Genomic DNA, 13,620 nt, shown 5'->3' with positions numbered 1-13,620 from the left:
TTTGCCTTGAGGCATTTACTAGAGCTAGGATAGGAATCAGTGCCTATAGCTTATAGAGATTGTTTTATTATCATGCTCAGTAAGTTTGCTCAATGAGATTCATACCGCACTTCCACTATGCCAATGTTTGCTTTTTCAAGCAGAAAAGGTTTGTAAATAATGTCCCCAGAGTATTATCTGACAAACCAGTGTTCTGTTTTAAACACAAAAACAACAGATGCTACTTTCCTTATGCATCTAAATAATTGCAAGGTAGTGAGTGGTACTGCTCTTTACGGTACTCAACGAGATTTGATCTATGAAAGTAAGTGCAGCTATTTGTAATCACCGTGTCTACCTTATGCAATGGTTTATGTTCAGATGCAGAATCCTCTTTGCAGAAAGCAGATCTCACAATGAAATCCAATCAGGAATCACTGTCAATAGTATGAGCAACAGTTCCTTGCAGTGCTTGTGACAGTGGTTGGAGGGCATGTAGGAGGCAAGTAGAGCAACCAGAGCAAACAGCAGCAGGTTTTAAAGGTGTCTTTTGAACAAAGAGCAAAGACCTGGGAATTGGGAGATGTGGATCCTCTTCCGGGGGCTGCAATAAAATTACTGTGTAAGCCAAGGAAACCATCATATCTGTAGACAAAATTAAGCCAGTCAGGCTGAAGTATGAAGCATTGTTTTTAACATCTCTAATTCAGTGAAGTCCTAATCTGTTACAAAAGCCCCATGAAACAACTGTAGAAATGAATCTAATAATTAATAATAAAAGGAATCATTGAAAAATCAAGCAGGGGGTTAGTTGTATTTGGTATATAGGAGAGCTGTTGTTTTTCTAATCCTAACCTATGTTTATACTTTCGTCTTTTATCATGTCGACATTTGCAAGCAGTAAAAGGGCATTATGTGCTGGTCATTGCATCTGCTTTTGAGATAAATCTATGTTAGCATTCCAAAAGGACAAGGAACTTTTCCAGGGCAAACAAATTCTGGAGCATTGATGCCAGATGGTGTGTATATAAAGTGGAGAATGAGAAAAGCAATTTACTGTGTTCCTGTTCCGGGGAGAAGTATCACCCAGAAGGACGGCAAAAGAGGTGAGAAACTACTGAGAAATTGGAGAGAAGTTTTCTTCTTCTGTAACTTGTTGTTTTCTTTATATCTGAAAAGTCTAGGTACATAGAGGAGCTGTAGTCCTTATTCAGACAAAATTATTCCAAAAAGATAACAGGAATATTTAACTAAAGAATGAAGGGTTAGATTAGTAACATGTATAAAGAATTATGCATTGATTTATGTAACAGGTTCTAGATTTATCTATATAGCTTACTAATATGTAGTCTGTGTTTAGAGAAATTTTAGTGTCACAGACAAAATGGTTTTATCTTGCATTTTTGAACTAACTCTACAAAAAAGGCAGAAAATAATGGATCAGATTCTTAAGTATAAACTAGCATAGCCTCAACAAAGGCAAGTTGTCAATGTAATTTATCCAGCTCAGTTGCTGACCACTATTAGCTCACTTGCAGCTTTATTAAATGTGTCGTTTCCAAGTGTGCAAAACAACTCTGCAAGTTTTAGAACTAATCAATCTTTTCTTCAAATCTAGTGAAGCAGAGGAATGTTTCTTGGAAGTGTTCAGAGATAAATTCAGGTTGGTGTAAGAAATTTAAAATAATTTTCTTAAATACTGAAAATTATAACATTTTCATAAATAGCCTGAACTATTGGTGGCTTTTATCACTCACCCCTGAACCTCAAAAATATGTAGCAGAACTATAAGTGTTCAGATATAAGCAAAGAGAAAGGGAGAATGTGTGTCTTAATATTTATGTGTGCATCTTTGCTAAGCACATTTTATTTGGTTATATATGTAGCTTTTTTAAAGCAGTCCTTCCTTTTAATGTCATGGCTTCTCCTAGAAATAAAGGATATAAATAAAGACTTCTCTCCATACAGGAAAAAGAACTGAACAACAATGCTGAGGTTTGCTGTCACCCTCTTTGCTGTCATAATGTCATCTACCTGCCAAAAATATGGATGTCCGGAAGGCGACACCCACAAACTGAGGCCAAGTCCTGAGCCAAATATGCATGAATGCACTCTGTACTCTGAATGTAAGAGTAGCTTAATTTTCACCTAAGATAGCCTGAAGTACCTCTTTGTACACACTGATTGTTCTGGCAGTTCCCTTAATTTCTCAAAAATATGTAAGATGCAGTATAAGTTGCATTAGAAAAGCTTCCTTCATTGGCATTTTGCTGCATGCAAATCAAGAGTAAGATTCGGGTTCTTAACAGTCAACTGCAAAATTCTTATTGGTTTCATTTATTGTCTTTTAAAAATTCTCATGCAGTTTACTTTTCTTGTAGCTCCATCCGCTTAAAAAAGTTTACAGTAAAGATGAATTTGGCTTATTGTATCAAGAATAAAAATTAATTAAATGTAGCAGACACGAGTTGGGAAAGGTTAAAATCAAAATTCTATAGTGAGCAAAGTGTGGTATTTATAACATTTCTTCAACTCTTTTTTATGTTTGGTAGCTTTCAGAGTTAGTATCCCGCAGGATATAACATCTGGCAGAACACTAGTAAAATTCTTTGGGCTCTCTTGGCACACCTTGACAAAGCACAGTTGATGCCAGTCCACCTTACTTAGCTTTCACACTGCTGCTTCCAAAACCAAAAATATTAGAGCTTGAGTACATCTTCTAGTTAGTACTAAGAGATTTTATCATGTTATGGACCAAAATAGATTTGTCTCACATTTTGAATCTTCCAAATGTAATATTAAAGAAAATCCTTATTGCAAGATCTCTGTTTCATTCCTAACAGCTTCCTGTTGCTATGCAAACTTCACAGAGCAATTGGCTCATTCCCCAGTAATTAAAGTAAACAACAGCTACTGGAACAGATGTGGGCAGCTCAGTAAATCGTAAGTCAGCTTTGATGTTGTCTGTGTCCTGTTTCAATAGATCTGTGCTGTAGCAGCCACACAGCTAATGGTAACTCCCCCTGGAATTGCTGATGGACAGTCCCTAGGTTGCCCTAGAGATGATGCCACCCAGTCTAGTTCCCATCATCTTTTCTCTATATCTGACCAACATCTGGCTCTTCTTCTCCTCTCACAAAAGCTCATGAATCCCTAAGTATATACTATTTGTGCAGAAGGATTTATGCCAGTTTATCAAGAAAGGGTTATGTTTTTTCAAGTTTGCTTTCAGTATAGAACCAGATCGAGCAATAATAAGACGCCATAAACCCAGTAGGTAACAACCACACCGCACCTCTGTAGCTCTCCAAAGCAACCATCACATACCAGTCAGTGAGTGTGACCCCTAGTCAATACAGACCAGGCTTCTTTCTCTGTTTAGAAAGCAGATTAACTAGATGATTAAATCTTGCAGAAATGAAACTTCTGAATATTTAGAATAAAAATTCTTGTAGTCCTGTGGGTTTTGTAACCATGAAGAATGTCTTCATAATTAAGGTTTTTAGTACCCTGTTAGATGTTAGAGCTGTGAAACATGGCAAGTTATAAAAATAAAAGAATGAAAGTACAAAACAATTAAGTAAAAACAGATGTGCAGAAGTAACAGCTATTGCCTGTCACTCCCAGAAGAGCAGCAACAGTATGCATTTTTAAGTAACTTCAGCTGGGCTGTGGGAAAACCTAAAGATGAGTGAAACCATGAGACTATGGCATAGGAGTTTCGTACTATAGTTTTAAACTATATTTTATTATTGCCTGGGATTGTTCTTGCCAGGAAAACTCAAGGCTCAGAAGTTTACGGAAAGCTTACACAAATAGGGCTGAAATATGCATGGAAACATTTGTGCACTCTTTAGCTGGCTATGGTAATTGCACGGTCAGAGTCTGCACACAATGCCAAAGGAATGAGTTTGGAACCTAGACATTAACAGGGCAAAAGGATGCTTTTCTATGTTTTTCTCCTAATCTGTAGTGTTGCATCCACATCAAAGCAGGCCTAGAAAACTTAGGCTATAGCCTGGATGATAAGAAACTGGCTTATTTGTGGCTTTTCTCACACACCACAGCTGTGAAGATTTTACAAAGAAAATTGAGTGCTTTTACCGGTGTTCTCCACATGCTGCTCGCTGGATCCATCCCAACTACACTGCTGCTATTCAGTCTGTTCCATTGTGTCAAAGCTTTTGTGATGACTGGTAGGTTCAGCTTTTTATCAAAGTATTTTTATTTAGCTTTTATATGCCTGTGTTACTTAGCTGTCAAGGAGAATGCGTGGATGAAGCACAGATCTCCCAATCAAGTGGAAGTAAGATTCGATGGTGTTGTACCACCTTTATGGCTTTTCTCTTGTTTTTCCTGTTCATTTCTTGTTTGCCATCTCTACGTTTTCCTTTGCTAAGCTACTACCATCAAAATAATAGACACAGGCTGAATGCAGGATGAAGTCACTGTCAGAGTTTAGTGACTCAGGGACAGCACCGCCCTGCTGTCAGTGACGAAGCAGTGCAGTGGCATTAGAACTGCCTTATGTGATGGAGGAGCTCTTGCCACATTCACAGGCACTAACAGCAGTGAGGGCCTGCCCACCCTTTGAAAAGTCCATGCCTGTGAGTTAGCATTTATGCAGTTAGCATTTTAAATCTAAATACTTGATCATGATATGATACGATATGATATGATATATTTCTTTTATATGTATAAAATGCACTACAAAATCATGAAAGCAGCCACTTCCTGTATGTTTTAAATTAATTCATATAACAAATTAGCTTAATTCCTTAATTTTTCACCCTTGGCCTTTTCTCTTACCTTCCATCATCCCTCTCTCTAAAACCACTTCTGAAAGCCTGAATCTCAGAGAAACTTGCAGCCAAGTAATGCTAAAAATATTAATAGCAATGAGCAAGCATAATAGCATTTAATTTTGTTTCCCAAAATATAGCATCAGGGAATCACATTATTTTTTGAGTGCAAGACATGTAGTGGGACAACCCAGCACCCATCTATCCTTAGTCTTGGGGTAGGAGCATTATATCCAGGTGGGGTACTGAGATTTTTTCAGTGGTCCATATCCAGGATGTATCTCTCCCTCCCTCCCTCACTGTTATGAGATGTTGGATCTTAAATAATGTCATATAAATCTCAGCCAGTACCATATTAATGTTGTGCCTAGTAACTACAGTAACTTGTCTGTATGTTTAAATTGGTGTGAAGCATAGTGCAAACAGCACAGGCTGTGTTCACGCTATAGGGTTATAACTGCTAGCATCCCTTGAAAGTAATGAACTGTGAATGTCTGAATCTCTTAGGCTGCTCTGAAAATCACGGAAAACTGTGTTATTACTTCTAAAAATGTTATAAAAGAGCTTTTCTTGGAAGCACAGACAATACAGAACACACGGTAGCACATGGTCAGGTTCTTTTGTGCTGCTCTGTACAGTGCTTTCCCTAGTGGTTATGCAACTTGAACATTATTGACACGTGGATCCATTTTCACGTTCACCTTCTCTCCAAGGGCAAAGTCATGTATGCAGTGCAGTATTTTGGTAGGATTTGCCTTTAAAAATTTCTTCATTTCTTTGTGCCAGAGAAGAAAACAAGAAGCATAGCTTGGATTTGTAATGGAAGATAGTGAGAAGGGCTGATGTATTTCTTAACTTCCCTAGAGTTTCCTCTAGTGATGAATTTTATTTCTGTGTTAGGAAACTCCATGTGCCTCAGGAATAGATTTGTCATGTTCAGCCTTCCTTCCTAAATTTTTGGTAATCTTCTAAATTGAATCCAAATTATTGACGTTGAAGATAAAGACTGAGACCTTGAATTTGCTTCAGTGCTCAGAATCTCAAAGCTCAGAACCAAATATTACCAAAATTTGAAAGCATTTGCATATTAAAGCATTGGAATTGCCAGTGAGCTTTAGAATAGATCTACCAGGCAAAGCAATAGAATACCAATATCTAAAACAAATGTATCCCAAAATAAGTAGCACACGAAGTCATCACCAAACTGCTATATCCAGTGAAAGTGTAAAGATGAAAGAAAATATACCCTGTAAGTTTAGTTTGCATCTATGAACTGGTTTAAGCCAGTCTTAGTATATATGCGATTTCTACCAAAGTGTATGTGGTGCGTCAATATCACATAGCAAAACCCTCCATGTCCCCTGGGTATTGCCAGAACCTCTAGGTAAATAGCATTTTTAACTTTTGTTGTTGGAAAGTATGGGGGGGTGTGATTGAGAGCTGCTGCACAGGAAAAACTGACCCTTTTCCAGTATAAAGTCTCCTGGCAGAGAGCAGGCTCTACTCTAAACAAATACTGAACAATGATCTATTACCCCTGTTGGCGTCACAGATGCCTGGCCTGAATCAAAAATGTAATGATGACCCATTACCGTGAATGCTAGTCTGTGTGCCTGCCTAATGCCAATGTCAGACCCATTCCCTCACCCTGCTTAAGGCCTGAGGCTAGAAAAGAGCCTGGACAGAATTCCCACTCTTTCTGGTCATTTAAAGTAACATTTTTTCATGTTCTATTCACTGGTGTCCCTTTAGCGTGCTGTAGCACTGCTAGTGATGTGACCTACTTTCTCTACATGCCGTGAGTGTGCCTGCTGCATACTGTATGTCTTTGTGGCCAGAAATGTGCAGAGGATTCTGAATGAGCAGTGACTTCATTTAAAAGAAATTCATCTGACTAGCTTGGGGCCTTCCTTCTCTTCCTGTTGTCTTAGGATTCCTTGCTCCCACTAGTCCTAAAACTATTGCTTTTGAAAGAGCCCGATGTACAAGCCATTTTCTGATCCACCTGTGAAAGGGCCCTGTTCCCTTTAGAAGAGAAACAGCTAATTATAGAAAATGATTTTAAAAAAGCTTTAAAATAAAAATATCCTGCCCATTGTGGATAGGGAACTCATATGTTCAGGGAGGATCTTCTAAGTATTTATGTTTATATTTCTCACAGGTTTTAATTGATGTTTGAAAAAAACATGGGTTTCTGGACAGCAGAAATCAGACTTTTCATAAGTCATTATTTTTCATAACTTAGCTTCATAATTACTTCCATAGGGATAAAGAAAAAATCGTCACAATAGCGTTATGCCTTGCTACCTGCTTATATAACAAACAACAGAGTCAGGCAATAATCATAATTTGGAAACATTTCATCTGACAATTCAATAGATAATAGTGAATAAAAATACACATACTTCAATAAACATATTTAATTCAGATTACTGAGAAAACCAAATGCATAGAATGAATGCCCCAGTTCAGTAAAACTCTGAAATACATATTCATAATTTGAAAAGTGTAACTGAAGGTGACGCTAATTTCAAAAGAAGCAGTTCTGCCTTCTCCTAAGCCCCAACGGCTGCTCATTCTTTCCCCTACCCTGTCCCCGCCCATGTGCCAGCAGCGCTGTCTGAGATGCTGGGAAGTAACCCTGCTCTGGGAACACATCAGGCTGAAAAATATTTAGCCAAATTAAAAAGGAAACCAGAAAAGAAGCCTGTGGGAAGGGCACAACTGTTTTAAGTGGAAGTGCTAGTATTAGGCAGCTCACAGTAGCTATTGATTGACTTTGCTGGAAAGAAATGAATTTAAGTGCATGCGTAACGTACAGAACATGCCTACGTGGCTTGAAGAATCAAGGGCTAATTGTTGAATCCGATGCTGGTATGTGGAGAGTTCATAGATGGTGATTAACAAAAAGTTTGCATTAATGCTCCTAACTGGTGTGTCTTCAGGCAGGCAAAGCGACTAACATTAGATAAACAGCTGTCACTGGGGAGTTACCTCTGCGTGTCTTTCTCAGTCAGGGTACACGCAGCAGCTAACAAACAACAAACCATTATTCTTATTGTCCCTAGTCCCAAATCCAGTCACGGCACAAACTGGTAGGATCTGCCTATTAGTGTCACCTTATATTAATTTATCAAATTGCAGCCTGTATTTCCAGCAAAGCCCCTGCCTCTGACAGCAGATTCATAGATGAACACATTTGTGAATACGTGTCTCCTGCCCCAGACCTGTTTAGTTCAGGCCCTGGTTACCCTCCACCTGTAACTCCTCTTTCTCTCTCCAAAAAGCCTAGAAAACCTATGTAAAGGTTCTGCAGATGTGTATGTTCTTACCTTTCTGCATGTGCAAATGTATTGCAATGTCTAGTTCCTGTAGTTCTATGACCACATAACAACCTCATTTTTCATTTTAAAATGTAAGTCTGCAGCCCTCAGGATATCAAAGTAGTTTTGGAAACATGACCCTGAAGATTAAAAATGACAAACGGAAAATATATCCAAAGGCATTAATTATAAATACCATGCTGAACTACGCAAACTTTTTGAAAGCTGTGCCTCATGGTTTTGGCACTCTCAGTTACTGGTGTGAAGAGTCTGCCTGAAGCCATTGAGACTAAATTTAAGTAGATGTTAACTGATTTGCAGAAAGCAATCCTTAAGAAAGGTAAGAGCCAAAAAGTAGAACATAAAAAGAAGTGGAAGGAAGAAGATTATGTAGGATAATGGTAAGTCATGATATCTCTCACCACATAGGCCAGCCAGTTGCATACCGTACTCGTTCCAGGCCATTTATAGGCTTTTTTTACATTACCACTTACAAGTTAAAAATAACTTAAATTTAAAATTTTGGACCCTATACCCTACAAGACTGTTATCTTTCCTCCTTCACTTTAAGTTTAACTTTGAAAACATCATTCTGAGGCTGACAGCTTATTCCTTTATATGATTTTGTTCTTTGTGGATTTTCCTTAGTTTAGTGAACATTCCTCATAGCAAACCCCTGCCCGGGAAATACCATTCTTCCTTTCCCATATTAATTCATAAATACAAACTTATCCCACATCTCCCTCAAGTGACCGTTCACTCTTAGCGTACCTGTGTTCGGTCACAATATTGAACATCAGCATTCATGAAACTCCCTCCCACACAGTATTTCCTCCGCTCAGTAACATCAGCAAACATAATCAAGCAGAAAACACTGCATGAACAAGTGTTGCTCCTCAGAACACAAGCCCTTTACTTAAGCCTGTGAGTATAAAATGTAATGGGTGAACTGTTCAGTTTTCATGGGGATTTGGGTCTTCCTGGACAGCTCAGAGTTTATGTACATGTGATCATGTGCACACTTCTTGAAGATCTGTTGCTAAGCTGCACTGTGCAACCATGCCACGTTACTAGCATAGCCCACATAGACTTTTTGAGTTGAATCTGAGTCCACTGAAAAAAAAGTGAGAGAAGTAACTGTATCTTCCACACTAATGTCCATGAAGGTATGAAGCCTGCAAAGATGATTCCGTATGTGTTCATAACTGGCTGACGGACTGGGAATGGGATGAAAGTGGAGAAAACCACTGTAAGAATAAATGTATTCCGTACAGTGAGGTAAGAAAACCTGATCAACTGCAGCAGAAAAAAATCGCATTAAGAGTTCTTCTTTTTTTTCCTGAATATGTGGGTGTAAAATGCAACAGGTGAATTATTTTTACTTCAGCAGTTTCAAGCCATACCTACATCAGACTTTTTAAGGATATAAATTTTAAAACATTTATATTTATGTAGATCACTTTAAGTATATATACTTTTAATTAATCACTATTCATACCACTTGTGAAACAAAAGTTCAAGCACTGATACTTAACCACAGTGGGGTTTAGAAAGTAAAAGATAAATGAACTTTGTTCATACAAGAGAGACACTGAGATGAGTTTTATAAGGTTCCTTACATAATGTGGGGCTTTACACACCTCTGTCTTTTTAAATTGGGATGTAAGTTCCCAAATCACTAAGGAATTTTTAAGGTTTTCTTGCGTATTAGGCATCTTTGCCCTTTTCTCTATTTCATCTTGTTATGTTCAAGTCCTTCTCTATCCTGCAAATCCCTAAGTCCTGACATTCTTCTGTTCTCCGTAGACCTATCATATCTCTGATCTGTGTTCTCCATTGTGTCTGCCAATGGCTAGGCAGAGCTAACTTTGTTCTGTATAACTCTGATGGTTAAAGAGCAGCACTGGCAAGCTTTCTGAGACCTCATCCCATCTTTCTGAGAAAGTGTAATGGTTGGGATAACTAATTTTATGAACAAAAGTGTCTAAAGTGAGAACTGACAAGACTTACAGGAGCAAGGCTGCCTTCAACCTGATCCACAGACTTTGCAAGAGTCAGGTAGGATTTTTTCTAGTGACTCAAGTAAGTTTAGCATCAGGGCAATATCATACAGCCCAAAACTGCTACATTTACTTGAATATTTTTAACAGTTGAACTTCACCGAGACCATGGAAACTGTACAAATTGCAGAAGTAAACAAAATTTAAGTATAGTGCTTAGGGACTGGTAGTAAGGCTTGCAGAGATCCCGGATTCATTGTTTGGAATTTAAGTCAAGTGCATGTACTTCCAGAAGTCCGTTCAGCAACTGACATAAGTGGAAGTCACAGTCCAGTTAGTGCAGGATTGCTGTCTGCTTTGCAAAAGTGACACTAATCAGCAGGCTCCGGAAGGTGGACAAAAAACAAATGGGCTGCGGAAACTTAAAGCTTAGTTTCCCAGATGTGCTAAATCATCAGTAGTTTCAGATGAAGTGAAAAATGAAATTATAATCTCCGTAAATAATCTCCAGTCCCTGTTGAAACTGTCCCTGGTCCAGAGATAGGAGTTTTTAACCTTGAATTCCCTCGTACTTACTTCTTAAAGAAAATATACCATCCGCAGGGAAAAACATGCAGCAAATCCAGAGGTCTTATCACTTGAAGCCAGGCGCAGCTATTCCTAAACTAAATGGAACCACACCCTAAACTGCCCATGTTTTTTCACTAAAAATAGGCTTGCATGGTAAAGAAGAATAAAGATGAAGTTTTTTCAGAGAAATTAAAAAAACACATTTCCCATATGAAAATTACATGATATACAAATATTAGACTCGCTTGGTTTGGACTCAACTCATGGAGAAGAAAGTTACTGTTACCTAGAGGCACAGAGGGTTTTCCAATGTCAGAGCACTGTGGACAGATGCTTACTTTCTTTTGATGCCCTCAGCTCATACTGAGGAGCAGTCAGCAGCCCTACATTTGACATACACAAGTGGTTGTAAGGACTATTTGGAACAAATGTTAGATATTGAGCAAATGCTGAATATTAAGAATGCACAATGGATCATAGCCAGTTTTAGCCTGGCTAAAATGAGGCGCATTTTGTCATTGTTCTCCCAGCTGAGTGCTCCCCAAGCAATGTTAATGAACAAACTAGAACATTTTCCAAGAAGCTGAAGAATCATAATCCTTTGCAGTAATTTAGGGACATGTTTGGTAAATGGGCTGTGTACACTCTTTGCTGCAGCATTCTGGCTATCTTTAAGCAGAGTTAGGAGGAAAGTCAAATAAAATTACCAGTTTAGCAAGTAGAAGAGCATGAATACATGCTACAGAACCTGTGAGACCTAAGAATAGGATGTAGCCATGTCTCTTGCATACAGACCTAAGAAAACCCACATGACAGCTTTGAATACTTTCTGGAAGGATTAGCTAAAAGCAGGTAGAAATACAGGAACTGTACAGGAGCTGGAAGAAAACTTCTAATGTTGCCTAAAAGCACAGGAATAATGGGAAAGAAACAGCTAAGATCTGCCTGCCTTGAGAACACAAGGAGAGAACTAGATGCAGCAACCTTTCCATTTCTGACCCTGCATTGCTCCCAGTGCGCTGGCCAACCTCCACACTCCTCCTCCAGCAACTGCATCATCCATGGAGCGAGCCCTGGCTAGAGATGGTGTGAACTGAAAAGCTGTTTTACAGACTACAGAGTCTTTGGGGCTATTTGGAATGGACTCTGTATTATTCACAAAGGATAGATTTCTAAGGCAAAAGCGATGATTATGATTTCTTCTCGTCTGCCTTCCTGCACAGTATAGGTCAACATAGTTTCGCATGTGGGGAGACAGGGAGACATCTTATAAGAAGAACTTGTTGTGGAAAACATGTGGGGCAGAAGCAGCTGCAGGATTACAGATGCCCAGTCCCACTTCCACATAATAGACTTAAATCTGTAATCATTAATCTTTTGCACACAGAGCAGCTTCCATGCAGAAATCTCCCAACTACAAAGACAGGGCACTCTCCGAGATTCAGTGTCAGATCTTTATATGAGCTGACATAAACCAGCACACCATCCAGAAATCACAGCACTAAGAGAAACACTGTAGGATTAAGGAATTGGCGTCATGTGCAAGGACTACTTGTACTACTACAGGTGAAACACAGCTTCCTTCAGAGAGATGCTGGTGACATGGTCAAGGTGAATCAGTCAGCAATGGAGCCCAGCAGTCCTGCTGCCTGGCCCACTGTTTCAGTCATTAACATTCCCACTCCTTAATTCCCAAGGCTTCTACTCCTGCCATCACTCCCACCCCCAACTTCATTCTTAGCATTGCTTCTGGGATTACTTAAAGGTTCCTTTACAGAAACAGAAAAGATTGAACTTCAACCACAAACACATGGCAGAAATGAGGCAAGATTAAGTGTATATCCTGCCCACTTTGTGGCTGGACGTGATAACTCCTAAGCTAATAATCTTTAGGCAAACTCAAGCTGGGCGGACAGAAGGTTGTCACAATGTGAGCTTGGCAAACAAGTAATATATTTGTTGTGTGGTTGTACAGGTCCTGTGACAGAGAAGCCTTACAAAACAGTGTAGTATCAAGAATAGGACAGATTCACTTGCAGAGAGTGCAAGAAGCTGCAGTTTACAGTTTCTTGAGCCAGAAAGGCCATTGCACTACTGGACACAGCACTTGGAAGCTTGAAGAAAACTTCTTTGCTTCAGGCAGTTTCTAAGTTATGTCCCTTCTCTTTGTCTGTGAGGTCCTGCCCGGTCATGATGTACGTTGCAGCAGGCACAGTGAGATCCCATGGAGCTGTGACTCCACTGGGCTGTCTCTAGCCTGTAGGTACTAAGATTCCCATATTCAAAGCTCTCAGTCTGGCACTTTCAGCACTACTCAGATCCAGAGACATGTCAGAATGTACTGACATGCTACAAGTTGTACAGGCTCTCACACACAGCTTTGGTCTGTCAGACCCAGAAAGCTAGCTGGGCTGTTAGCCCCAGGGTGGAAACAAAGGGCTGGCTGTTGACCACTTTGCACTTTGTGTAATCACTTGCTCTCACAACAGGCAAATCTCTTTTGCCAGTGGTGGGCCTGAGTAACATTTTAAGATATCTTAGAAGTAATGAAGCATGGCACACAGCAAGACAGTGAATGACTGCACACTGCTTTTTTATAATCTAGTACTAATTTTTAAAAAGTAATATATGTTTACATCAATTTGATACAATTGATTTTAACTCAATTCTTTTTAAATGTAATTGATGCATTTCTTATTTGACACACAGATGTACGCAAATGGGACTGACATGTGCCAGAATATGTGGGGGGAGTCATTTAAGGTGAGCGAATCCTCCTGCCTCTGCTTACAAATGAACAAGAAGGACATGATAGCAATGAAGTATCTCCTCTCCGAAAGCTCAGAGGAAAGCTCCAGCATCAGCAGCAGTGAGGAGCATGCCTGCCAAAAGAAACTCCTGAAGTTTGAGAAACTAGAGGGAGAGGAAGGGGAAGAGACAAGATAA

General features: G+C 39.2%; 1 protein-coding gene across 1 annotated transcript; it reads left to right on the top strand.

Moving 5' to 3' along the window:
• Positions 1–1,951: 1,951 nt before the first annotated feature.
• On the top strand, positions 1,952–13,620 carry LOC104252314 (riboflavin-binding protein). Its single transcript, XM_009822169.2, has 5 exons — positions 1,952–2,105; positions 2,823–2,922; positions 4,047–4,175; positions 9,271–9,382; positions 13,384–13,620. The coding sequence occupies exons 1-5, from the start codon at positions 1,967–1,969 to the stop codon at positions 13,618–13,620; spliced, it is 717 nt and encodes a 238-aa protein (XP_009820471.2). The 5' UTR covers positions 1,952–1,966.

Source organism: Gavia stellata, chromosome 10 (assembly GCF_030936135.1).
Source record: "Gavia stellata isolate bGavSte3 chromosome 10, bGavSte3.hap2, whole genome shotgun sequence".
In the NCBI taxonomy this organism is placed as follows: Eukaryota; Metazoa; Chordata; class Aves; order Gaviiformes; family Gaviidae; genus Gavia; species Gavia stellata.
Note: the sequence above shows the minus strand (reverse complement) of the source record. Positions and strands in the feature narration are given on the sequence as shown.